Source organism: Dryobates pubescens, chromosome 4 (genome assembly GCF_014839835.1).
Source record: "Dryobates pubescens isolate bDryPub1 chromosome 4, bDryPub1.pri, whole genome shotgun sequence".
NCBI classification, from domain to species: domain Eukaryota; kingdom Metazoa; phylum Chordata; class Aves; order Piciformes; family Picidae; genus Dryobates; species Dryobates pubescens.
The window spans coordinates 41,699,320-41,725,512 of NC_071615.1; the positions used below are offsets into that span (position 1 = coordinate 41,699,320).

The 26,193-nt window shown below is 42.1% G+C and overlaps 1 protein-coding gene across 1 annotated transcript in view; it reads right to left on the reverse strand.

Annotated features, from left to right (window-relative positions):
- Positions 1–26,193, reverse strand: part of RAPGEF5 (Rap guanine nucleotide exchange factor 5) — a 174,622-nt gene that overhangs the window by 102,320 nt on the left and 46,109 nt on the right. Inside the window, exons 7-8 of the mRNA XM_054161174.1 lie at positions 19,398–19,446; positions 956–1,032 (exon numbers count right to left, since the gene is read on the reverse strand). Coding sequence (XP_054017149.1) covers positions 956–1,032; positions 19,398–19,446 — 126 coding nt within the window. The remainder of the gene's footprint in view (positions 1–955; positions 1,033–19,397; positions 19,447–26,193) is intronic.

Consider the following 26,193-nt stretch of genomic DNA (forward strand, 5'->3'; position numbering starts at 1 on the left):
CGCCTCCCAGTTGGGAAGTTCAACACTTGTGTTAACTGATCAGTTAATTCATTTATTTTTTTTATTTTAAATGGGTTTCAAATTCTTTCACTTTTCAGAAGCTGGTTTCCACTCAGATAAAAGCTGGGCAAATTCTGTCTTCCTCACATACAGCTCTTTAGCAGGGCCAGGTGCTACGAGATAAAAAACTGCAGGCTGCACATGTAGGAAAGAGAAAAGCTGGCAAGTGATAGGGGACATAAGATTTGCAAGAGGAATAGAAGAAAACAAAACAAAACAAACAAACAAACAAACCCCAACCACACAACAAAACCAGTCAAGACTGGGAGAAATCCATCTTAAATTAAAAGCAATAATCAGTGCCAATACAATAAGCAATACATTTGCACAGCTTGAATGCACAAACTGGATGACTGAACTGTAGATTAACCAAACAAGATTCTCAGAATTAAAAACAGTAAGCAATTCCACAATAAAATACTCTAAAAGGCAGTTACATTTCTCCTGAGCAATATCTTTGTTGTAAATGAGGGCAGTTTGGGAAGGAAAGAAAAAGGTTGTTGCTCACACTCGAGTGACTAATAAGTATCCTCATTTCATTGCATGTCTATTTACAGTGATTAAAATTCAATCAAAATGTCATGTGCCCCTGCCTCCCAAAACACATCTCATTTTATTTTCACATCTGGTATATGCTATGTGTATTATCTAAAAAGAGCAGAGAGATAGTTGAAGAATACTGTGTGATTGCAATATCATGGTGTTAATTCCCAGAGTAATCATCAATCTTATTCTAAAGAGTCACGTAAGACAAGATCCAGCAGACTTTCTCCTTCCTACAGGCTCCCTGCACAGAACATCAAGGAAAATCCATTTCCCAGAGCTATTGAAAGCAGATCCTTCATCTTGTAGATCTGAAAAAGTTCCCAAGACACCATTAATCATACACATTTACCTGAGCATCAGAGGTATCCTTGAGCTCTTCTAGTCCTTTCATTTCTTGACTGTTGTTTTCTTCATTTTGATGAATTGCTAAAGTAAGAATGAGAGAAGGTATTGGAGGCAGTCGGGTTTAAATCAGAAGCAGCAGCAAAGCAGCATGGTCCTGTTCAGATCACATAGGATGACCATTCCAGAAACCTTGCTCCAAGTTTACCTTTCTTGTTAACGCTGTGAGTGGTTTGGAAATAAAGCTACAGCATTCACCTTACTGGGTTTGAATAAATCCTAAATAAGGTACACCTTATTTTCTTCCAGGAAGTAAAATGCAGTACCAAATACTTATAGTCTGCCCCCTGTTAGACCTGTAAAATGGTGGCATTTAAGGGAACTCTACTTTTCCACACATTATAACAAGACCTGATGATTCATAAAGAATTAAAAAGTCATCCATCCCTTAATTTTCATTAGATTGCAAGAAGGTCAATTCAGACTAAATAAAATAAACAGATTTATCCTTCACCTCAGCCTTAGGAAATTCTTTATAAGCAAAGTAATGTGAATCTTAACAAACACCACTACTATCCATGGAAGTCACCTCTGAAAACAAATGGTAGCAGAAGATGATCTACTGAAGGTTACTCACTGTTGGCACAGTAAGAGAAACTTTGCTTAATTAACATTGGTTAACACTAGTGAGTTTTGCCAGACTTCAAACAAAAAAGGTTTGGATCAGACATGTAAGTTCTGGACAGATAGAAACCACAGATATCAGCTTCCCTAGCTACAGAAACAAGGACTGTTTTTGCAGAGACACATCAGGCTTCCACATTGCAAATAGCTATAGGTAGTTTGCTTTACTAGCTATAAGCCCAAGATACCCTTCCAGCCAACTCACCCACCTGCTGTATTTCAGTGGGGCATTAAAATCTCAAGCCACTCTCAAATCTGACACTATGGGAAGTCAGGAGGGTCAGACCAAATGAAACAACTGAGAAGTGACTTTACCTTACACCATGCTCATTTACTTACAAGCCCCACACTCAAATATCATCAATCTTGTGTAAACATCAAATGATATGCCAGTGTAACCACAGCAGTTGTGACAATAAAAGCGTCCTTGAAGCAGAAGAGCTGGCAAATCCATTTCCTGAGTAATGCCAAGCTCATGGCTTTGATGGATGAGCAGCTTGTGTGCTTGCTTCTGTACTTCTACTTTTCCACCACCTTTCTCCTTCACCCCTGGGCACCTAAGCTGGTCACCAGGCTAGATCTGAACAGTCACAGCCCACAGCACAGTGTTTTCAGACAAGGATCACCAATCCTGTTTTGCCTTACAGCTATGTCTGCGAGCTGAAGCAGCCCGAGTTTGATCAGTGAACACATGAGTTGTAGAGGTAGCAGTATTACCTTCCTCAGCCACCCTCACCTAAGCTCTCTTCAGCCTCCAGCCTGAATCTTTAGACATAACCAGGTTAACATATCTGAGCTTATACATGCAAGGTGAGCCTTGAGATCCCTCTTGTACTTCAAAAGGTGCTCAAAGGTATTTCAAAAAATGCAGCCAAACCTTTAGGCAGTATCCAGTAACTTAGCAGGAAAGCAACTTTAGACCATTCTTGACCCCCAAAATTAAGCATAGGGATTTATTTCCTTTTTACTGCAGGATTTCTGATGGTATTCATGTAGGGTATAATTCTTTCTTCTTCCCCCACTGTTATGTTATTGGGGAAAAAAATTAAAAAGGTAAAAAAGAAGTAATTATAAAAGGGGAGAGGGAAGGGGGAGAGGAAGTAGGTTTGTCAATACAATTTATTCCATTCAGGGATCTTTCTTTATCTGTTATAAAAGGAAAACAGAGGTCTGGTTTAAATCTTCACTGGTGGGTTTGTTGGCATCACTTGAACAGTCAGCCTCTGAAATTCAAGATGAATGCTGACAACACAGGGTCAACCTACAGCTGTAATACATAGCATGTGTAATGGTGATTATAACCCAGCAGCATTTAAAGCTAGGCAAACTCAAAATGCCCTTGGGACACTGGCATATATCTGCCCCAGGCTGGAAAAGTAGCAATCAAAGTGATTGCCTCAATAGCCCTGTGTGACCCCAACTTTTCTAGTGCAGGTCAGGGCTTTCATCCAACCAGACTGGGGCTCTGTGCAGTCCCTTTCTTTATAACCCAGCTCCCAGTCTTCCTGCCCAAGAGCTGTCCCATCCTCTTGCAGACGGAATCACAGAATATATCTGGTTGGAAGAGACCTCAAAGATCACCCATTCCAACCCTCAACTCAGCACTGAAGGGTCAATATTAAACCATGTCCCTAAGCACCAGGTCCATGTGCCACTTGAACACCCCAGGGATGGTGACTCTACCACTGCCCCCAGGCAGACCATCCCAATGTTCGGTAACCCTTTCAGTGAAGATGTAATTCCTCATATCCAGGCTAAACCTCCCCTGGCACAGGTTGTAACTATTTCCCCTAGTCTTGTCACTTGTCATCAAGGAGAAGATGCTGGCTCCCTCCTTACTCCAATCTCCCTTCAGGCAGTTGAAGAGAGCAGTGAGTTCTCCCCTCAGCCTCCTCTTCTACATGTGCATGACCCCATTCTACTCACTGGCCTTGTGGGAGATGCAGAGGGTTCAGGCTATCTATTTGTTAAACACTAGTTAGAACAACAAGCATGAGCCATGAGTGCTGCAATTCCAGAAGGTGTTAATGAATGATGAAAAAAGACATTTGTTTGAGCAAATTGCTTAAGTCTGTGGCTGTGTTAACAGAAATCCAACATTTCCCCAACTCTCCTTCCAGTTTTCTGATTTCTCCCAAAATCAATTTGCTGTAGCCTCTGATGAGCAAAATATCCCCTCAGACCCTGGCTATTAATCAGTGTATTTAGAGGAGTGGCACCTTCCTAGTAACAAGACCATGAGTCTGGGTTTAAGTGATTTTCATTGATCCAGCCAGCTTTTCTGACAAGCCTGAGCAGATGTGTGCTCCACAAACAGCTGTGCCAGGGGAAAAGGTTAGTGGCTGTCAACTGGCTTCTTGTCATTGGCCTCTATTACAAGTGTCCTCTTCCCTGACCAGTGCCAGGGAAGCCCTTCAAAGAGCAGCATGCTATTGTTCACCTGGCTGGGCTGGCTGATTAACAAACATGATCTGGGTGAGGAACCAGTGATAAGCAGCAAACACCCAGGGTTGAAGGCAGTAATACCTTTTACCCAGAACGCAGGGAAAGAGAAGAGGCTATCTATCTACAACTCCAAATCATACAAGTACCCCTGAGTGCTGAAAAATTTTAGCATGATCAGTGTTAAAGATAATGAGAAAATTACCTCAGTTTTGATGCCTTCTAAGTAAAGGGTTAAAAAAGAGGCTGGTTTTATCAGTAATTTCACAGCTCAGCTCTAAAAAAAACTTTAGAAGTTCATAATCCAAAGCCAGATCTTGGCTTTAATGTTGTTTAGACCATGTAAGGAATGCAGAAAAGAATCAGTAAATATTTTCTTAAAGGAAAAAATAATCTCAGACCTCACACTGACATTCTTGAAGCCCTCTTGGGAGAGAGGGAGCAGCTGGCCTCTTTTTCATGAAATTTCCATCACAAACTTGATTTTTGTGTCCTCCCTGCCTCTTATCCAAACTCCTAAGAACCAGCTACAATTGAACCACTTAATTACACCCAGGAAACAATGCTCAAGGAATCACATAATCTCATACATTTTTCTCCATCACAAGAACACAGCCCCTTGAAGGCTGCAGTAGCCATACAGATGAATAACATCTCTTCATTATATTTTCTTGTTTTCTGTATGAAAAGGTTATTGCATGTTTTGCCTATACATACAGAAAGGAAAAGAAAAACCAAACCAAACCACATATTTCTTAAAATACTCCAGTGTATTCAGAAATTTATGTTACTGGGGACTGTCACACACACACATAAGAAACAAACTGCTGCATTTCTATACAGTGTGACTCTTAGCCTTGTAACAGCTCACAGACACCTCTTGAATTTGTCCAGGCACTACCCTCGTGGACTCTTGTGCACACAGTGCAAATTCTGACATAAAATAAAGGAATTCAAGGGTAAATTACCACTTAGTGTAAGCTACCCATTTAGTTCTTAACAAAAAGACTCAATGTTGCAAATTCAGCTGCAGGAAAAGCGAGCGGAAGGTTAGGGTGGAATGGGAAAGTGTTTCCCAGGAGGCTGATGATGCTGGGACATTTCCCTTAAAACTGTGATGTACATATAAAGAAGTTGAGAACTTTGGAGCTGTGCCAAGCCCTTCCTTCTCCACCAGCATGAACCCAGCTTTGCTCCCTGATATTAATACCCCAGCACGTCTTACAAAGCAGCAGCACCAGGCAAAGGCGGTTTACCCTGGTCTATTTGTGTTCTGTGTTTGGGCTCAGGCTTGAGACCAGAGACAGGAAAAAAATGCAAAGAAACACAGAGTGACCAATTCCCTTTTCTACCTGCAGCATTTCTCCTTCTTGGAGAAGTCACCATGAAGGAAAGAAGATGTTAAACGAGCATTAGCTTGCAAATGTGGGGTTCAAATGTGTCCATTTGCAAATTAGCTTAGGGAATTCCAGGATGTTGTTTTTTTTGTGGTTGCTTAAGGATCACAAGGGCCATCATCTGATCCAAGTTTCTTGCGTCCCCATGGACCAAAGCTGAGATTTTGCTAGCAGATTCTTCTACAAACTAATTTTGGAAGAGAAAATTCTTGTGGGGGAGAGCATCGTCCCTTCGTAATCCCATTTCAGTTCATTAAATCAGCAGATAAAATAACGAAGAAACAAGAGAAAATAATGTTGTACTGAGGACCTCAGCAGAATCAGCCATCACACAGACTATGAAAGGACAGGGAATGCAACCATTGCTAACACTGGAACTCAACACATCCTTTGTGTCACCATCACCAGCCAACAGTGCTTCTCTGCTTTTACTGACACATTACAAAGTTTAAAAGCATTGGAAAGGATTTGCCTTCCTCTGCAGCATGAAGTGTTATAGTCATGCTAAAGGAGTCACCTTAGCTAGACAGTCTGGCATGCAGTCACAACAGCCACCTGCAGTACAATAAGACTTATCCTGCCTACGGGAGAATCCTGCCAGGGTTACCCACAGAGCACATCTCCCTGTATTGCTCATATAATATTGTGAGAGACTAAATCTTGTCTCTCTTGATATAACTCAACAAAGATAAAATCACCTTTGCTGCTGACCCAGACAATAGCTGATGTGCACTGGGCAGGTGCCACTGGAACGACTCTCTGGAAGGTGCATAGATAAAGATTGCTCACCAGACTGCAGCTGCCCTGGAAATAATAATGGGCAGAGAACACTGCTATCTATACTCGCTGGAATATACATACCTAAAAACTGTACAAAAGATCTGAGCAACTACTGGCTCAGGAGAAGGAAAACACAGACAGAAAAGACCTGGACAATGCAGCTGAGAAGGAAAACAGGAGAGAAGGAAAAGACCGGGGCAATGCTGCTCTGAAGGAAAACGCGGAGAATACCAGGAGAGAAAAACGACAGAGACATCACCATGTAGCCTGGAACACCAAGAGGAACCCTCTCTGTGTGTCCTAAGTTCTGCCTGCTACAACTCATGGAACTGAAGAGGCTGCTCAGAGGACAGCACAGCCAACAAGGATGACCTCTCCTCCACAGCCAAAGCTGCAGCACCCTTCCTCCACAGACCCAAAATGTCTTGGGGGTGAGAGGTATGGTAATATAATTCCTTTCCTCTTCTCTCTTCCTATTCTCCCTCTCACTGTCTACTTTCTCTCTCTCTCCTTCTGATCCATCCACCTTCTGATCCATCCACTTTATTTGTGTAATAAATACCCTAGCTGTACATAGTTTGGCCTCATTTGTGCCTCTAATTTCATAACACAGGAATATTCAAAAGAACTGAGTCTCTCTTCCTCTCTGGACTGAGACAAATGTATATCCACAGATATTGCTCTTTATGTCCCCAAACTTGAAGGTAAATTAATTGTGTTTGATGAGTAAGATTTTTAAAAGCCACATAATATAATGTGCATTATTTTATTTTAATAATTAGTCTCATTCACTATAGAATTTTAATGCAACTGAGAGCAGAAAGGACAGTTGGAAAAAAAAATCCACATATAAACCAACTCCTGGAACCCACAGCGCTACAATCTTCCCAGAGGTTTTGGTGCATTGTGCTTTCTTCCTTTTCTGTAAATGAAGTTTCTTCTTTCTACCCTTCTGGCTGCAAAGATAACCTTCACAACACAAACCAAGGCACTAGCTCATTCTGCTGCTGCAGCCAGCCAGACTGGAACAATAACACCAGGAGAGGTGTGAACTTCCTCCCTTTGGCTTAATAGGGTGTTAACTTTGAAAGCTAATTATTTAAATACTTAAGACACGACCTGCCATCACGGTTAACCATTTTGCTGCTTAATAGGAGGCAGGGACATCTGTCCTGTAAGCAACTCACTCTAAGGGGCACTCACATGGCCATTCCAGGACAGAGTCAACTTAGCTCCCTAGCACTGCTGGCTGTTTCATATCTTCTGTACTTACTATTCCCTCTCTGTACACCATGAAGTATTTGGGCTTTACGGACTGGCAAGGAATTTTAGCCTGGCTCGTTTGATGACCTGCTTCAGAACAGGGCTCCCAAGCAGCAGGCAGGGCAGTGGAGATGGCACTCTGCAAGCTGGCATTGCTGCTAGACCTCTTGTGCCTCACACCTCCAGCCCCTGAGCTTGCTGTGAAGTCCAACTGCAGGACCAGGACTGCCTACCTCTTTTGAGGGTGGGGAGCCCATAATTGTCACCCGTGGCAGACATGCAGTCTCTCTCTGCACTGCCCTAGGCTTCTCCCAAGCCTGAACAAGCGTGTTGTAAACCCTCAGGCATAGCCTCAGGAGCAGCCCAATCCTGCAGGATCCCAGCTCCAGACACTGCCAGGTTCCCCCCGGCAAGGGCTGGGTGAGGAGTCTCCGCAGCTGCTCCAGAGGCAGCTCTGCTCATCCCACAAAGCTCGGTCACCCTTAAGGCTCTGTCCCTCGTGTTTTCAGTGATGCTCCTTCGTTTCAAATGAGGATGTTCATTTATTATTTAGTGTTGTTCTTTAACCTGCTAACATACCAGAACATCAAACCGCTCTGCCCTTTGCCAGATTTCAATCTTCCCAGTACTGTGTGATCAAAATTCATATATGCATCTCCTTTTTCTAGTCTGTAAGCAAAAGGCACTTACATGCCCTCTACAGAGAGGAGACACACAACACCTTGGAAGTAGTAAAAAGCCTACTTCTGAACAGAAGAACTTTATTTGACAAGCCAACAGCTTTTCACAGTCTTATCCACACTGGGTGGTTATAGCCCATTTTTCCGTCCCTGTCACACCATCGCTGTTGAAAAAAACCAAACTCAGGACTATGCTCTGAACTGCCAGCAGCCTGTACCAGCTGATTTACCAGCAGCAGCTGGGAAGCTTACAACTTTTAGCATTCTTCTTATAACCCAAATTTTTTGAGAGGTACATAGGTTTGAGTGGTGGCTTTTCCTTCAGGTTTGGTTTGTTGGGCTCCCCCCACCCCCAAGGAAGCTGTTCAGACACAAATAGGAGGAAAAAAAGGCACTTTTTCCTTTTTTTCTTTTTAATCATATACTTCTAAGCTAATTTTATTATTTTTGGAAACTTACATGGTCATTTTGAAAAGTGGAGATTGTTCTACCCCTAGTTCTTTGTGGAGGGTATGGAGTGAGCCCAAGAGAGGCTGGTTACTGCAGCAGCTCGGAGCTGTTTGACAGTGTTATAATGTTTGCTGATGCTTATTAATTTATCAGAGTGGGAAAAAAGTGAACAGCTCATACTGATACCACTGGGGAAACTAAAAGCCAGTGCCTGTAGGTTATGTAAAGAGGCACTGATGATGAATGGTGGAAAGGAAGACGAGCAGCAAGTAAATGCTTTACAAACCTCAGACTTGAGAACTATTTTATGCCAGACCAGGTCCTCATGCATATTCTCCTCATACATATTCTCCATTTCCTAAATCTTACTTCCAGATTAAAGAGGGAAAACCAATAAAACAAAACAAAACAAGCCTCCATATAATGAACAGCAATAATCCCAGGAATAAAACCCTCCAACTGGGAAATGGTTCCTTATTTACCATGAAACTGTAATCTTTTCCCAGAAATTACTGAAAAGAGAAAGCTTTTTAAGCTCATGCTTAACATGGTCCCTTTTATTAGCAACACAAAAATTGCCTCTGAGCTTTCTCATTCCTTCCCACTCTGTCTGCATATATATATATATATGTATATGTAAATTATCATACAGATTTCTCTTGACTGAGTACACCAAGTATCTCTGAAACAGTTGGCAGGCCCCTAGGGGGGTCTTGCCCAGACAGCTGTGCAATCAGCTGAGTAAATCAGCTAATTAAAGAAACAAAGAAAATGCAAAATTAAAGACAGACTCCCTGCTTACAGCATTGTTCAGCACCTCTGCATCTAAGAAAGCACAGCAAGCATGGGATGGAATAAAGGTGATTGTAAACCAGGGAATGGACTGCTGCACAAGTGACAGTGATGCCACTTTCTCCCAAGCACTAGTTTGGGATTCATGGTATTTATGCTTTGTGCTTTAAATCAATTTGATACACATTACACCAAGCATTCTATTTCTTTTTAAAATTACAAAGGCATGAAATGCAATGCTGGTTTCATAACTGATTTATGTATATAAAAAACTGGTCATTAACTTCAGCTTGACCTTAGGTAGAACCAATATTGAAATTGCACAGAGGGTACTCATTATGCCGGCCTAGTTTCCCCACAGAAAACTAAGTTCCCAAGGGTCATAGTGCTACAAAGCCATTTCTCAGATAGGAAACAGGACTCCCAAAAATGATGCAAAAACATTTCCTCTCATTGCAGTTTATCAAAAGGAACAGATAACAGCAGGGGTAGGAATTTGCAATCTAAACAGAGCAAAGCCAGTGTAGTAAGAAAGGAGGCTGACAGATGTAGATTTGGTCTTGTTGATCTACACAGCATTAAGGCACCATTCCCTTCCACTGCATCTAAATGACCACAGGAAGGGGAAACTTCAGTATAAATGAGTCTGAGGCCTGCCTGTGTTATATAGCCACTGTAAATGGAAAAATAAAGGAGCATACCAAGTAAGGCAAATAATAATTCCCAACTCAGGATTATGGCAGGGAGCCTATGGTGCTATTCCTTTCTCATTATCATGCAACTGGTTTTGTTAGGAAGTTCTGTTTATTTTATTCATCATAACTGAAGCCTTTTATCTGGGTTTGAGGGCCTGTATTCCATCTATGATGGTGGTACATTAGAAGAACATAATTTGCAAAACACCTCTGGCTAAACAAAGCAGACTTTTTTTTAACAGATAATCAACTGCTGTTGATTAATGTGGTCAGGAGAGGTTTGGTGTTCAACATCTGGCACTTTGTGATAGGTACAAAGGAAAAGGCACATTTCACATTCACTTTGTGAACACACAAATTCATATAATTTTTTATCAAGAAGGAAAAAAAAAGGTGGAAAACAAGTTGTAAACCCTGTAACTACAGGAAGAGACAAAAGTGATGTTCTTTGTAGCAAGAGTAGCTCAAGGAAAACGACTTGATGGCTGAATGCAGAAAGCTCTTTTGCTTTAAGACATTCATTCTCACAATTCTTTTAACTTTAAATATCATGCACAAGTGGCAGTGAATGTTGCCTGAAATGAGATTTTGGGAGAGAGTTGAAGAATCCATTACATGATCAGCAGGCCCAGAAAAATGATTGCTGAGAACTGATCAGACAAGGAGGTAGGAGCAGACACTGAGCAGGCTGGTGCAAAGTCAAACACTCCTCTATTACATGGAAATATCCTCTGGGCATAGCGAGGAAAGGAGCAGGAAACAAAGAGGACCCTGAATAAATTCTGTGAATGCTTTGGGAGAGGCACTGGAAACACAGCATTTACCTGGGAATTGTTTTGTTTTGTTTTCTTCACAAGAACTGTCTTTTCAGTTACCCTGGAATCTCTTTTTGGTTTCATGCAAAACATCTGTCACCTGCACAGCCATTCTGCATTGCTCACTTGTTCTGTGGAAGTGCATCACCCAGAAAGAACTAAGCCCAAAGTCCTGCAACAACTTAAAAAAAACCCCAGGCTATAAGCTGCCAGAATCCTTTCCAACTTAATTCACACCAGAAAGCATTTTGGAGCTCTTTTCCATCTTCTTCTAAGGCTTGGGGTCCATTCTGGTTTGCATTAGCTGTTGGATACACAACAGCTTGTGAGCATAACTGTGAGATCCATTCACTGCTGTTGTTCAGGGCAATTCCTCACCCCAGAATTGCCTAGGGTGGGCACAAAGCAGGTGGTCACCTGCAATTCATCCATGGCACAACAGAGCAGAGTGTGTGTGTGGCACAGTGTTCCTAATTGACCAACACAATACTTCAGGGCTAGGAAGGGGCTGATTTTATCCTTCTGAAGTGCTGCTGGCTCCTTGACATGAGTGATCTCAGGAGTACTGGGATGCAACAAGGCATTGGTCCCTAGGGGTGGGCATACCCTTCAATAAGGTATAAAATGTTTTAAAAGGATCACTTAAAGAAGCCAACATGATTACACAGATTCACTGACCACACTGGGTTGGAAGAGACCCTCAAAGGCCATCTTGTCCACCCCCCCACAGTGAGTAGGGACAGCTCCAACTAGATCAGGCTGCCCAGGGACACATTGAGTTCAAAGCGTGAAATCCTTAAAGTGCAATGTAACTTAAAATATTCCTAGTATATTTTCAAGGTACAGCTTTCATTTTGAACCACATTTCAATGGGTGCAAGAAAAGCAAAGTTGCTGAGTTCAACCAGAAGCATGACACTCCTGCACTTCCACTTTGAGTGGCCATTTCTCCAGGATGAATGCTATCAGTAGCGCTTTCAGAAGAACGCTAATTCCTTGCTTTAAAGGAGTGGGTGCTTGGAGGAATTCTAAATTGTAATGAAATAAGGTCTTACTCAAGTAAATAAACTCACTGAAGAAAGAGAAAAGGGGACACAGGAAAGCAGTAAGATCCTACTAATGTTAACCTTTTCATACTTTCTCAGTTTTTCCACAAGGAAAAGTGCATACCTCTCTAGCACATGACTGCCACCTCATTCCATACACAGGAGCAAATTTTTCCATCCCTCTTTATGCCCTTTTTCAGTGGCATAAAGTAAGTGACAATAAACTGAATACATTGTGCACTAGAGATCCCACATGTGTTTGTTTACAAAACCTGCACATTTAAAGGGTACTGAATATGTTTGAGACTTAAGCACAATACTAAAGTGCAAATACCTTTGATCATGAATTTATAACCTCATTTTTCAAGGATGTGTACAAATCTAATTCAAATTCATAATGATTTTCATTGTCTATACAAGAACTCTGTTCTACAAGTGAGTGAAAAAGTAGTGACACAGCACACTCATGTAGCACCAAATGGCAAAATTTATGCTAATTATTGTGGAGCAAAGTTACCACTAAGTTTCACAGGATCTGTGCTACTTGGGAACAAGGGATGAACGATAAAGATGCTGTTTCCTGAGTTAACTAAGCTGATAAAACAGCTTAATGCTGCCAAAAGGGTCTTACTGGCATCCTTCCCATATCCCTCCACCTCCCCACCCTGATAAGAAGCTGCCAGCCTCACTTTGTGCTAACTCCAGCTGCAACCCTGCATGCTGCTCTGGCTGCCCCATCTCAAAAATAACAAAATAGATGTGTCAAAGATGATCAGATTTAATGGATTAGATTGGGTATGATGAAAAACCGGTGAGCCTGGAAATGAAATGACTCACAGGATTGTGACAGAGGTGCACAAAATCCTTAATAGTATGATGATGAACTGGGAATGGATTATTCACCACTTGCCATCACCAAAGGTAGCCCTAAGTGAGGGCCCACAGTGAGGGTCATGGGGAATACATTTAAGAGAAACCAACCAATATACTCTTTCATGTACCAAACACATGAATTGTGGGGCTTGCTACCACAAGAGACAATGAAAGTTAGGAGTATAAGCAGGCTGAAAGAACAATTCAATAAATTAATGGAGACAAGGTCCACCAAGGGCTACCTACTACAATAGTGTGGGCACAGCAAAATCCTTCTAGCATGGATTGGTAGATGCTGAGTATGCACATCATAAGAACAACTGTTGGTACTTGCTCTGTTTCTCTGCCCTAAACATCCCTTACTGATCACTCACAGTAAGACTGAGCTGGATGGACTTTTAGCCTGACCCAGCCTGGCTGTTTTCATGCTTTTAACCGGGTTGACATTGCCTGGAGTGTGTTTGAGTCAAGTCACGCAGTCAGCTCTGACAGCAGGGCTGTAGAGGTGGTGCAGGGGCTAAGAGAAGGAATAGCTGTTCACAGCTTGCTTTTCATTCATGTCAGCAAAGCTCAAGCCTCAGTCACTGCTTCATATTTAATTGTATGTCCTAAAAGTCCTGGTAGACACAATACAAAAGGGGAAGGATGGATATGCATATATGGATGTCAGAACAAGGTGGAAGCAATCCAGAGGCTCTCATATAAAGTTAACATGTTGCAAAAGTGATTATTATAAATACAATGTAAAGTACTCTTTAAATAAATAAAAAAATGAAAAAGGAGTTTGTCAACATAAGAATGACATGATTGAGAAGTATTTAACAGAAGAATAGACTATAGCTGGTTAGAAGAGACCTCAAAGATCATCCACTCCAACCCTCAACTCAGCACAAAGGATCAACACTAAACTATGTCCAATACCAATTTAGTACCTGGTACTAAACCAAGTACCAGGTCCACGTGCCGCTTGAACACCCCAGGGATGGTGACTCCACTACTGCCCTGGGCAGACCTTTCCAATGTCTGATAACCCTTTCAGTGAAGAAATAATTACCTATATCTGGCCTGAACCTCCCTTGGCACAGCTTGTCACTATTTCCTGTAGTTCTGTCACTTAACACCAAGGAGAAGACAGTGGGCCCCTTCTTGCTCCAGTCTCTCTTCACGTAGTTGTAGAGAATGAGGAGGTCTCCCTTCAGCTTCTCTTCTCCAGACTGAACAACCCCAGCTCCCTCAGATGCTCCTCATAGGTTATGCACTCCCAGCCCTTCATCAGACTCATTACCCTTCTCTGGACACATTCCAGCACCTCAATGTCCTTCCTACATTGAGGGGCCCAGAACTTCACACAATAATTAAGTGCCGAGTACAGGGGGGTGATCCCCTCCCTGTTCATGCTGGCTGCAGTGTTTCCAGTCCAAGCCAGGATGCCATTGGCTTTCTTGCCCACCTGGGCACACTGCTGACTCAAGTTCAGTTGACTATCAACCAGTATCGCCAGGTCCCTCTCCAAATTGCAGCTTTCCAACCACACAGCCCCATGTCTGTAGCTTACCACAGGGTTGTTGTGGCCCAAATGCAGGACCTGGCACTTCGCCATGTTGAACTTCATATAAATAGCCTTAGCCCATCGGTCTAACCTGTCCAGATCCCATTGTAAAGCTTCCCTACCCTCTAACACATCAACATAGCCACCCTATTTGGTGTCATCTGCAAACTCACCGAGGGTGTGGAAACCAGAGAAACATTCTTAAAGTGGAACAAACACACGCACAAGCACCGGAGCTTTTGCGGCTGCCCTGCTACTGTTCCCTCAATGCCTGTGCGGAAGTTGCAGCCATCTTCTTCCTACCTCATCAAAATACTTTGGCAGTGATTATCTTAATTAGCCCCTGAATTCAGAAACACAAGGGCTACAGCCTCTTGCAATCGCTCTTTAATAAAGTTATAGAAATTCCTTTAGCTATAAAGTTGAAGAAATTTGATGGACGATGCCATGAGGAGCAGCTAGACTGATGCACAGAATTGCAAGGTACCTTGTTTGTGGGTGGGATTATTGCCAGTCTGGAGCATCTACCTGACAGACTTTGATGGGTTCAGATGTACTTGTACAGCTATGCCACTGGGTAAAACCTCCAGCCTTAGGCTATTTGCAGCTTTTTATCCTTGTTTTAGCTACCATCTCTAACACATAAGAAACATGTCATGAGCTATGACAAGCAATTGAGATAAATGCCAACCCTTGAAACCTTCAGACACGAGGGTGAATTTGTGTTACGCTTCAGCACATTTGCAGAAGCCATCAGAAGCCACCAAGGTACAAACAAACACAGTAATTCTAATGCCTAGTCCCTACAATTAAACCCAAAGTTCTCTTCTGTTCCAGGGTAGAAGGGCTCTGCAGAGGGACCTTGACAGCCTGGACAGATGGGCAGAGTCCAATGGCATGAGATTTAACACATCCAAGTGCTGGGTTCTACGCACTGGCCACAACAACCCCATGCAGTGCTACAAGCTGGGATGAGAGTGGCTGGAGAGCAGCCAGGCAGAAAGGGACCTGGGGGTACTGGTCGATAGTAGGCTCAACATGAGCCAGCAGTGCGCCCAGGTGGCCAAGAAGGCCAATGGCATCCTGGCCTGCATCAGGAACTGTGTGCCCAGCAGGAGCAGGGAGGTCATTCTGCCCCTGTACTTAGCACTGGTTAGGTCACACCTTGAGTCCTGTGTCCAGTTCTGGGCCACTCAGTTTAGGAAGGATGTTGAGTTGCTGGAACATGTCCAGAGAAGGGCAACGAAGGTGGTGAGGGGTTTGGAGCCCTATGAGGAAAGGCTGAGGGAGCTGGGGTTGCTTAGCCTGGAGAAGAGGAGGCTCAGGCAAGACCTTGTTGCCATCTACAACTACCTGAAGGGAGGATGTAGCCAGGTGGGGATTGGTCTCTTCTCCCAGACAATCTGTGACAGAACAAGAGGACACAGTCTCAAGCTGCACCAGGGAAGGTTTAGGCTGGATGTTAGGAAGAAATTCTTCACAGAAAGAGTGATTGGCCATTGGAATGGGCTGCCCAGGGAGGTAGTGGAGTCCCCATCACTGGAGATATTTAAGAAGAGACTGGATGAGGCACCTGGTTTAGTTGATTAGATGGTGTTGGGTGATAGGTTGGACTCGATGATTTCAGTGATCTTTTCCAGCCTGGTTAATTCTTTATTCTGTGTTTTACCTGCTTCCTCAAGACCCTTTACCAAATGAAGGAAGACAATTTAATCTATTTATTTCTAAGGTTAAGCAAGAACATTTTAAATACCTCTTTATAAGCCACAGAGAAGAGCACAAGCTCATTTCCCCCTGTTAGGTCACCTTCATCATGAGCGCTTTATTCTAATGAAATATAGATGTGCTTTCTAGTCAACAGTGTTATTGGAGTCCATCAAAGCTTCAGGATTATACACATTAATTTTAGCCTGTTGTTGTTGTTGTTTCTTTTGAGGCTAAAAATACCTAGCTCCCTCTGTGTGAGAGCTCTTAGGTAACTCTGTTGTCTTATGCCTTGCTGTTGGAGTGTGTATGTATACTTGCAGTATGAAAACAGTATGTAAACAGAGCACTTCTTCACATCACAGAAGTTTTCAATTTTTCAGGTTCTGCATTTTTCCTTCAGGCATCTGTCATTTATATGTTTCTCCTATTCTTCCACCCCACAATCAAAGCAGAACTCCTCTGGGGAAAGGCATTCTCCCCGCATATCTTACAGACTCTTTATTTTCTGGTAGCAAATATTCTCCATCAAGTCAAACCCTATACTAGTAAGAATTTGATACTCCATAGCAGGGTCAGCTCTCTATCTTATTTCTAAGGGTATTCTTCTTGGGTTTTGTTGTTTTGTGACTTTTTGGGGGGTGGGTTGTTTGTTTGTTTGTTTTTGTCAGTAGATACAGTGCCTAAATCTGAAACTGCCATTCTGGCCCAAGAACTGCAATAGTTGCAATTACTGCTCCTCATGTACAGAGTAATCCCAAGCTTAATTTAAACAAAAATAAACTATGTCACCCAGATCATCAAAGGCAGGGTTTTCCCCCTCAAAGTAAGCAAACCTTCTTCCTAGCTGGACACTCTTCACCTCTTGCAGAAGGAGCTGTGGTGTTTGTGTGCTTGTATAGTGCTTCCCATGCATTGTAACCCAGCAATGATTATGACAGTCCTAGACTGTTGCAGTATGACAGCTTTAATCAGCCAGTTTTTCTAGTACGATTCAAGCACTGTGAAGTGCTTTTCCAAAGGCAGAGGTATATTCAGAAACTGAAGGAACTCAGGAACAAATTACACAATCCTTGCATTAAGCAAAAATACTCTTTCCTTTCTTTTTTCTTTTTTTCTCTCTTGTACTGGTAGAGCTAACCAGCTATCTAGAGGAAACACTTTGAAACCCCATCATTTAAAAACCACCAAACCATCAAAAACAGTATGGGAACTTCTGCACAACAGCTTTGGTTTCTAGCTTGCTGAGCTCTAGGAAAGCTTTCAGTTAATGAATCAATTACCCACCACAGGCAGGGTCCAGCTAGCAGGTTGGGATCATGTCTGTCACTGCAGTCCCCACTCACAAATCCCAGCATGGGTCAGCCAGGCACCCACACCGCTCACGTCAGCCTGGAAGCCACCCAGGGCAGCTGGCCCAACAGCCATGTTCCACTGTTTTGTGCCAAAGTAAATTCTCTGTCTGATCTTTGTAGGTTTGTTTCCTGGAATTCTATGGAGTGGGTTATCTTTAAAAGATACTCTGGCTTTTTGCTTCTGAAGCACTTTTTCTGAAGCATGCTTCACTTCACCAGGCACAGAACACCATAGCTTGAGTGCTAGCAGTAACGGCTATGCTGTGAATTCAACCATTAGCAATGAAATAAGAAAGCATAATCAACCACTCCAATTTACTCTGCTCCTAGTGTAGTAAAGGCATTAACTTAAATTGTTGTGCCTGATCATGAAGCCATTTTTTACAGTTGTCTAAGATGAGACATAAAGAAATGCACATCTCAACCACAAGCACGTGCTAGTCAAACCCACTAGAAGATGCATCTTTTGTTCAGAACTAAATGTTTTGTGGGCATTAGTGTATTAGGAAAGGCTGGTCAACACCTCAAAGCTCTATAGGAAGCCTTGTTTATTTAAGGCTGTAACTTCTAACTAGAATATTTCTATCTAGTCAACATGGGTTGCAGTTACTCTAGTATAAAGGAGACTACAAGAGCTTTCCAACTCTCATCTCCTGCAGTTCATTCGTAATCCAACCCCCATCCTATTTTCTGACACAATCATTTCTGTAGCCATTCACTGAAAGGAAATGAGAGGCTAATTCAGGTTAAAAACAATTCTTTTGGGGAATGGAGACTTTACTTGTTGCCAGTAGCAATAGTAATATTTGCTGACACAACTGCCAAGAAGCAGAGAAAGATTTCTTAGAACTTTATAAGCACTAAGTAAAAAGATATGTGGCACTATACTCTTAGCCCATGTTACAGCAAAACAAAAGGGTACCTCGATTCCTTCCCTAAACCAGCCAGGTTTTCTCTGCACTGAACCAGAGCAGGAGCATTTCCATGCTTAGCCATTACAACTCAGGTGGGACTGAGGTGATAGCCAGTAAAGTCAAGCAGCTGAGGGGTGCTAACATCATGAACTACTACAGCAGTTTCAGAAACCAAGTTCTCCCACAGAAGTGATTTAGGTCTGAAATCACACCTAAATTTGTGTTGATTTTCTACAGATGACCATGGATATAAGCTGTGAGTACTTCCATTTTCAGACAAAAATGCATCAAGCTGACTAGAATATTTTTGCTATACTTACATTTTTACAAGTAAATCTTTGCAGATATGCCAGCCACTCCTTCATGCCTCCAGTTTAAGATACCATCTTGTGCACAGTATGCATACTGCATGCAATAACTTTTATGCTATACTTGTAAGGCACTGATAGACTCAGACATCACAACACAATACTATTAACAGGTCAGAAAATAGCTTAAGAAGTAGAAGTTCTCTGATCTCAATTTCTGGCAACATAATTGAACATCACATGAGCTGCTCGGAGAAAATGCTCCCACAGACCTCAATGGCTTTGGGAACATGCCAGTAATTTAAGGCCACTCTGCTTTACTCTAGAAATAAATCCAACTCTCACTTAACCATATGCAGTTTATCAGCACATTTGTCTTAAATCTAAGTCAAATAAAGACAGAAGCTTCTTTTGTAAAGTGCAGAGAAAATAGTGATTTTGGCCAGAAGATGACCCAAGTTCAAATTCAACTGTAACAGTCCAGCTTTATCAGCTAGGTCATTAGATGTGACAAGCAAAGGGAAGCAAAGCTTGACAGTAATTGCATTGTGCTATATAAACAGATTCTCCAGTGAGAAAGGAATGAGGTTTGCTATCTTTGCTTCCCCATGTTAATAAGACAGCAATAACAGCTTGAAAACTTCAACAAATGGCAAACAGTAACAGTGTTACAGAAGTCCCTCTAAAGTCCAGCCTGACTCACCTGACTTCCTCGCTTTCAAGGCAATGACAGCAGCCAGTTCTCTCTGTACCTAAAACACCAGGAAAGGAAAGGATGGTCATAGTTACTATCACAGTCAAACAAAAGGCAATACCAGCAAGACACTTGTTAGCAATGCTTTGGAACAGTCAGCTGCATGTGGAATTATACAGGTACCTGGCTTTGAAACTAGTCACTTTTCCTAGCAAGTATATTTCCTTTTCATCTGAGAATTCTGGACATTCTTTAGGGAATGGGCAATTCAGTAACCCAACCTCTGATTTATTTGCACAGCCTCTCTCTTTCACAAGCACACACTTGAAGCTTCTTCCTTTCCTTGTTAAATGTTTGTTTTGCCTCTGCTGAGCACACTGTAATACTGGATTTATTGTGTGACTCTAGGATAAGAGAGTTCTCCATGCTGAGGTTTAGCTGAGCTTCCCATATATAATTGACGTTTGCTTTTTGGTGCTTTCAGGAGGAAACCACCTCTCCTAATAGCATGTCTGAGCCTGCATTTTGGGACCAAAAATGTAGTTTGACATGAACATACAGAAGTAAGAGATACTCGATTGCCAGATTTACAGGCTGTCCTGCTAGACTGTGATGAAACAAGCCCTGCCATGCAAGCCAGCTCCCTTCCTCAGCCTTTTGTCTCTGTGTTCCTCTCATTTTCCCTATAATTTCAACATGACCAGCTACTGTCTCTTTAGCCAGCTCAACTCTCAACGCTTCTCTCCAAAGGCCTCTTCTATTTTCTATCAGTAAAATTCTGTATTATGCATTGGTTTTGTGCTTCATACTTCCTCACTACCATCATCTGTCCCACTGCAGCTGCTTCAGCACCCCAGATGCTCTCCTGCTTCACTTCATTTGTTCCCTTCCTCTGCTCCCTCCATGCTCTCAGACTCTTTTCTATACCTTCCAGCTTCTTCCAGTTTCCCTCATGTTCACAAGGGAGCCTGCCTATAGAATTAAAAAAACCCATGAGATGTTGCAACTGTTTCACTAGGGATTTTCTTACCTCTCTGTACATAGTTTCTGGCAGTACATACTAACCATCTTGTCTAATAGAATTATGCAAGCTCAAGGCTGTCCTGCAGTGAGACTTGCAAGAATCGGTTCCTGAGAGGATGTGAAGTTTAAGATATTATTCACAAGACATACAGTGTAATCAGAGTAAGGCATAAAGCCCATGAAGGTTTCCCAAAGTAATCTGATTACTAACAACTGGCAACATCCCACTCTAATGACTCTGAAGAAAAGTTTGAAAATATGAAACAAGTGCATAACGATGGACAAAAATCACCCAGGACCTCTCGAGTACACTGGTAACTTCAGCATTTGCTGATCAGACACTCAGCAGCCACTCAGCAATATGCTCTCTGAGTGGCAAAAGGCAGTCCTAACAGAGGCCACATCCTTCCTCTGTTTGCATCCTTCCTTCCCTTGTGGGCAAAGGATCAGGGAGCTTTTTTTTTTGCTGTCCTTGCAAGGTACAAAGGTGTTTTCTACTCCTTGCTGCTGTCCCACTGAGAGGGGCAGAGCTTTTTGTCACTCCAAGCAGCAAAACACGAAGGCAATGCCAGTTTTCTTAAACGTTGTCCTGTTTCCAGCACAATTGTGCAAGCTGGCAGTATCACCTATCCCTTCCTTCCTTCCTGTGCACTCATTCCCATGTCTGGAGAGCTGTTAATCACGGTTAATGTAAGCACAAACTTCAAGTAAGATGGGAAAGAACAGTTGTTCTGTGGAAAAACAACTTGTGTGCTTGCTTATTAACAGCTATTAATATACGCTAGCAATAGTAAATATGAGCTATCCAGAGTAAAAGCAGGAGTTTCAATAAAAGCCCAAGTTGTTTCTGAATAAAAACACCACAACTTTTCACGACCAAGCTGCTCATTCCCTCTCCATTAAACTCAGCGGGAGGTACCAATGTAAATGCCCCAATGCGGATCTATTCTCATAGGTAACTGACAGTATGAAACAGTGCACATAACAGATGCCTCATCTTTATCTTTTAGCATTTCACAAATGTATTATCTCAAGATTAGCCTTAGGAGACTCCACAATCTGCAACAGTTGTAAATTTACCAATTAACCCACTCAAACAATAGAAAAAATGCAAATCTCTCTCTGAGTGTAAAGAAAAGATGAGCTTATTTAAAAAAAGAAAAGGAAGGCAAAAAGAAGGCAGCATTGTGGTGCCCTACAGTTATATTTGCAGTATTCTTTTTGCTTAAGAGGCGGCTTTTTCTAAGTCAGAAAAACAGTGCTAACATCACAGGCAATAAAAAGGTTGTTTTTTCAGCATTTTGCCTGTGATGTACAAAATACCTCTTTGTTTGCTGTCTGTCAGCAATGCAGGTGGCGTATTACTTAGACTCCCTTACATAGGACTGACTCAAATCACAAAGAACTGGTACTGCTGAGCATCCTTCTGGATTTGCCTGCTGTCCCTAGGTTTGACAGTCTAGATGCTTTCCTCTATTTTACTGTCAATGCACTCGACATCTCTGCTGGCCATGCAATTGCTATGCATCGTTACACCCCTGGAAATCCATGTACAACATTCATCCCTCGCAGCACACATGCTGCACATTATCATACTTCTTCCTAACAGGATTTCAGTTACTGCTTGTTTGACAAAACTTGATGGTTGCATGTCACATTGAAGATAAAAAAAGTGGACTCAATGTAAAATATACATAAATATACATTTGTGCAGAAGCTGTGCCTACCATATTGAGACATCAAATAAAAATAACAAGTGGTTTATACACATAGCTTGTTGGTACAGAACTAGCAGCATCTAAATAGTCTCCCATTTTTGACTAGCATTGCAGATGTCAAAATCAATTCAGTTTAAAGGCCAGCTTGCCACACAGTATTTATAGAAATATGAAAATCTGAAAGAGAACACTTTGAGTGCTGTTGGCATGTTATCACATCTTAACCAGTTTTCTTTTTGTGATAGGAAAGAGCAAGAGTGTGCATACAGAGTGGTAACCATGTATGCTACTTCTCAATTAAATACAATAGGCATATTTACATGGTGATCTGGAAAGGACAGAGGAAGCTTTTGCAAGAGAGGACTACCATTGTTCTTCTCTCATCCATGAACCTGATCATTTTAGCATAGAAAGAATAGTTGTGCATCTAACAGCACCTTTACTTATCCTTCCCTCATCTCTCTTTTTTTATGCCTATATTTGTGGAACAGTATTCATGCAATCAACATCCCAAATAAGACCTCAGGCCCAGAGACAAAGTGGCAGTCTTACAGAAGCTCAAATTGAAATCATGCAACTCTGAACAGCAGTGTTTTGAAAAAGAACGTCTAGTGTGCCTTTGTGCATTTCAAGTAATGATAGTTGGTTGGACTCTAAACAAAAGTAGTACTGAGTGACATCTTCAAGTACCAAACAACTCTATTTCCCAGATATACTGCATTAACAGCATAGAATCATAGCATCATAGAATCAGGGTTGGAAGGGACCTCAAGGATCATCTGGTTCCAATCCTCCTGCCATGGGGATGGACACCTCACACTAGATCAGGTTGCTCAGAGCCACATCCAGATTAGCCTTAACCTCCAGGGAAGGGACTTCTACCACCTCCCTGGGCAGCATGTTCCAGTGTCTCATGCTGAAGAGCTTCTTCCTAATATACAATCTGAATCTACCCATTTTGAATTTTTTTCCTTCCCCCTAGTCCTATCATTACCTGACACCCTAAAAAGTCCCTCCCCAGCTTTCTTGTAGCCCCCTTAAGATACTGAAAGGCTACAATTAGGTCTCCATGGAGCCTTCTCTTCTCCAGACTGATCAGCCCCAACTCCCTCAGTCTGTCCTCATAGGACAGAAGCTGTAGCCCTCCAATCATCCTCATGGCCCTGCTTTGGACACACTCCAGCATATCCAGATCCTTTCTGTAATAGGGGGTCCAGAACTGGATGCAGTACTCCAGGTGGGGTCTCACCAGCGCAGAGTAGAGAGAGAGAATCACCTTTCTTGACCTGTTGGCTATGCTTCTCTTGATGCAGCCCAGGATGTGATTGGCTTTCTGGGCTGCAACATCCTGATACTGCCTTCTGACCCATCGTAAGGTAAGGTAAGAGCTTTGCGGTGGAAGCACTCATAGCCTTCCCACTGTGCTCTGGATTTAGCACAGAGGACATCGAATGTGGGATGTGACGCAGAACGTATGACAGCTCTGGAATGCTTCTTTAAGCCCAGGAGTAATCATTGCATTTTCTTTAAAATTCATGACCAAAAAGATTATCTGATGCAAACACATTTCAAATGGCACTTTGCACTGCTGGCATGTCAGCTGCCTTTGCAATTTAAGTTTGATGGTGTTGTCAGTCACTCATTGTAATGGAGCACGTAATACGAGCATGTAACTTGATAGGATCCATTCAGTTACATTGACTCTGCTTCTTCTATCTTAGAATAAAGTGTAAAGATAACTATCTCAACAAGATAGATTCTCATCTTTTGTATCTGACTGCTCTTAAAAGTGGTGTGCTCCATACATTATGCACAAATTAAGATGATAAAAAAACCTCCACATTTTTTTCCCCACTGCCTTTCTGACTTGGTATCATTCACCATAGCTATCAGTATTATCTTCTACAACCTCCATAACCATTTAACATCGAGAGCATATTTCCCTAGTTAATGAGATCTAGACAGGCTGAATCACCCAAAATTTTTTTTTTTTTAAATAACAATAAAAATCATAAGGTATGCAGTGAATGTGGAACCTGGAACTCTCCAAGAGAAACAACACCTGGTATCAAAAAATAGTAGAGAAAAGCCAACAAAAAGTCAGAGTATAGTAAAGAAAGATGGCGAGAGGAACTGACCACACTTGTAGAGATGGCTATGCCTGCACTAGTCACTCTGTAACTCCTTATGGAAAGTGGATACCTTACCAGAGGAACCTAAGGTGTGACTGTTTTTACCTAAGGTAGACTTTCAAAACAAACCTTATATTCAGCATCCTAAAAGTGCTTATTTCTGTTTCCTCCCAGTAAGGAGAGATTGGGTATGCTAGCTCAGATGTAAATGCCTGCCATATGGCCACTTAAATTTGTGTGGGGTGAGTTCTCCCTCTCTGCAACAGCAATAGCTTTTATAGTTACAGAAATATGTAACTAGGCCCTATCTGCATGCTTGCTCACAGTTTTTTTCCTGCACTTTCAGATGCTAAAATAGTGATTTATATTTCAGGCGCACAGATTCCTCCCGGTGTTGCTTGGGATGGATCTTAAAAACCACTTTAAGTTTGACAATTGGGGAATTTAATCCTCAAAATCAGTTGACATAGAAACGTCCTTCTGACCTGACACAAAATGTTGTTGTAGTTCCTTGGAAGAAAATAAGAATTAAAACCACAGAAGAGACAATGCTACTAGCAGCGTCAATGGGATTTGAACCTTCCAATCTAGAAAGGCACAAAAGAGCCGCTGCTAATCAGCAAATACTTTAGTGCCAGCTTGAAAATAAGGTTTTGAGGGGTTTTTTGCACCTCACTTCTGAAACCCTGGTTGGAGGAATATTGTGAACAGGATTCTGAAGGAAGATTTTTTTTTTTTTTTTAAGGAAGACTGGTTTTATTCTGTACAAAAATACATAAATATTCAGTGAGCCAACACACAAAACATTGTTGAACTCATTTCCAGTCATGGCTGATACCTTCACAGTATCACAGTATAACTAAGGTTGGAAGAGACCCCAAGGATAATCGAGTCCAACCTGTCTCGGTAGACCTCATGACTAGACCATGGCACCAAGTGCCACGTCCAATTTCCTTTTGGCTTCCAGCTTCTGTTCAGAGGATTCTTTTTTCCCCATTAAAATCCTGAAGCTGGTAATAAGTAAACAAACAAGCAAATGAGAACCTATATCCTGATTAGTCCAGCCCTCTGCTGAGTGGTACAAGCTGAAGGTTCAAATTCCCTTAGGACACATAAAGGCTTTCCATAACCTTGCAGGGAACACTTTAGACCCTAGACTACTGTATGGAGGAAAAGCACTATTCTGAAGGGATACGAGGGAGAGGTTCACATACACATGTTAATACTTGGAAGATTCTGCTCTGGCCCTACATCTTTTTTCCAAGGTTACACTAGAAAATTGTTGCAGAAAGCCTGCAGTTTTGTGGAAAATCAGAAAATGCAGAAGAAAAGATTGGTCTTGACACCACCATGGCAATAGATGAGTCTCAGGCCATCGGGAGATGCAACTACCTCATTTTTCTTTAGGTAGTTAGCTACAGCAATAAAATGGTTCATTTGAAAAACCCTGTCCATGTGCCTTGCTGCTGGAATCACTCAGGATGCAGTTCAAAGGTTTGACCTTGCAAGCTGGATGTGAAGCACTCTGAACTCTCTTCTGTCAATTACTCACATGCTTAAAGATATGCATTCTACTCAAGTGTATCCAGCAGCAGTTAAATCCAGTTCTTAAACCCAGAAAGTCACTTTGTTTTGTTGAGTGCTTCCTTTCTTTTAACTGATTAAAAAGACGTTATTCCTCTCTTTCTGAGAGGCAAAACTTTTGAGAGAAACAGTCAGTGTTTCCTAGAGCTAGTATGGGCTTTTGAAAAGATCATAGGATCACAGGATGTTAGGGGTTGGAAGGGACCTCTGAAGATCGAGTCCAACCCCGCTGCCAGAGCAGAACCATAGACTCTAGCACAGATTGCACAGGAATGAATCCAGATAGGTCTTGAAAGTCTCCAGAGAAGGAAACCCCACGACCTCTCTCTGGCCAGATGCATGACATTG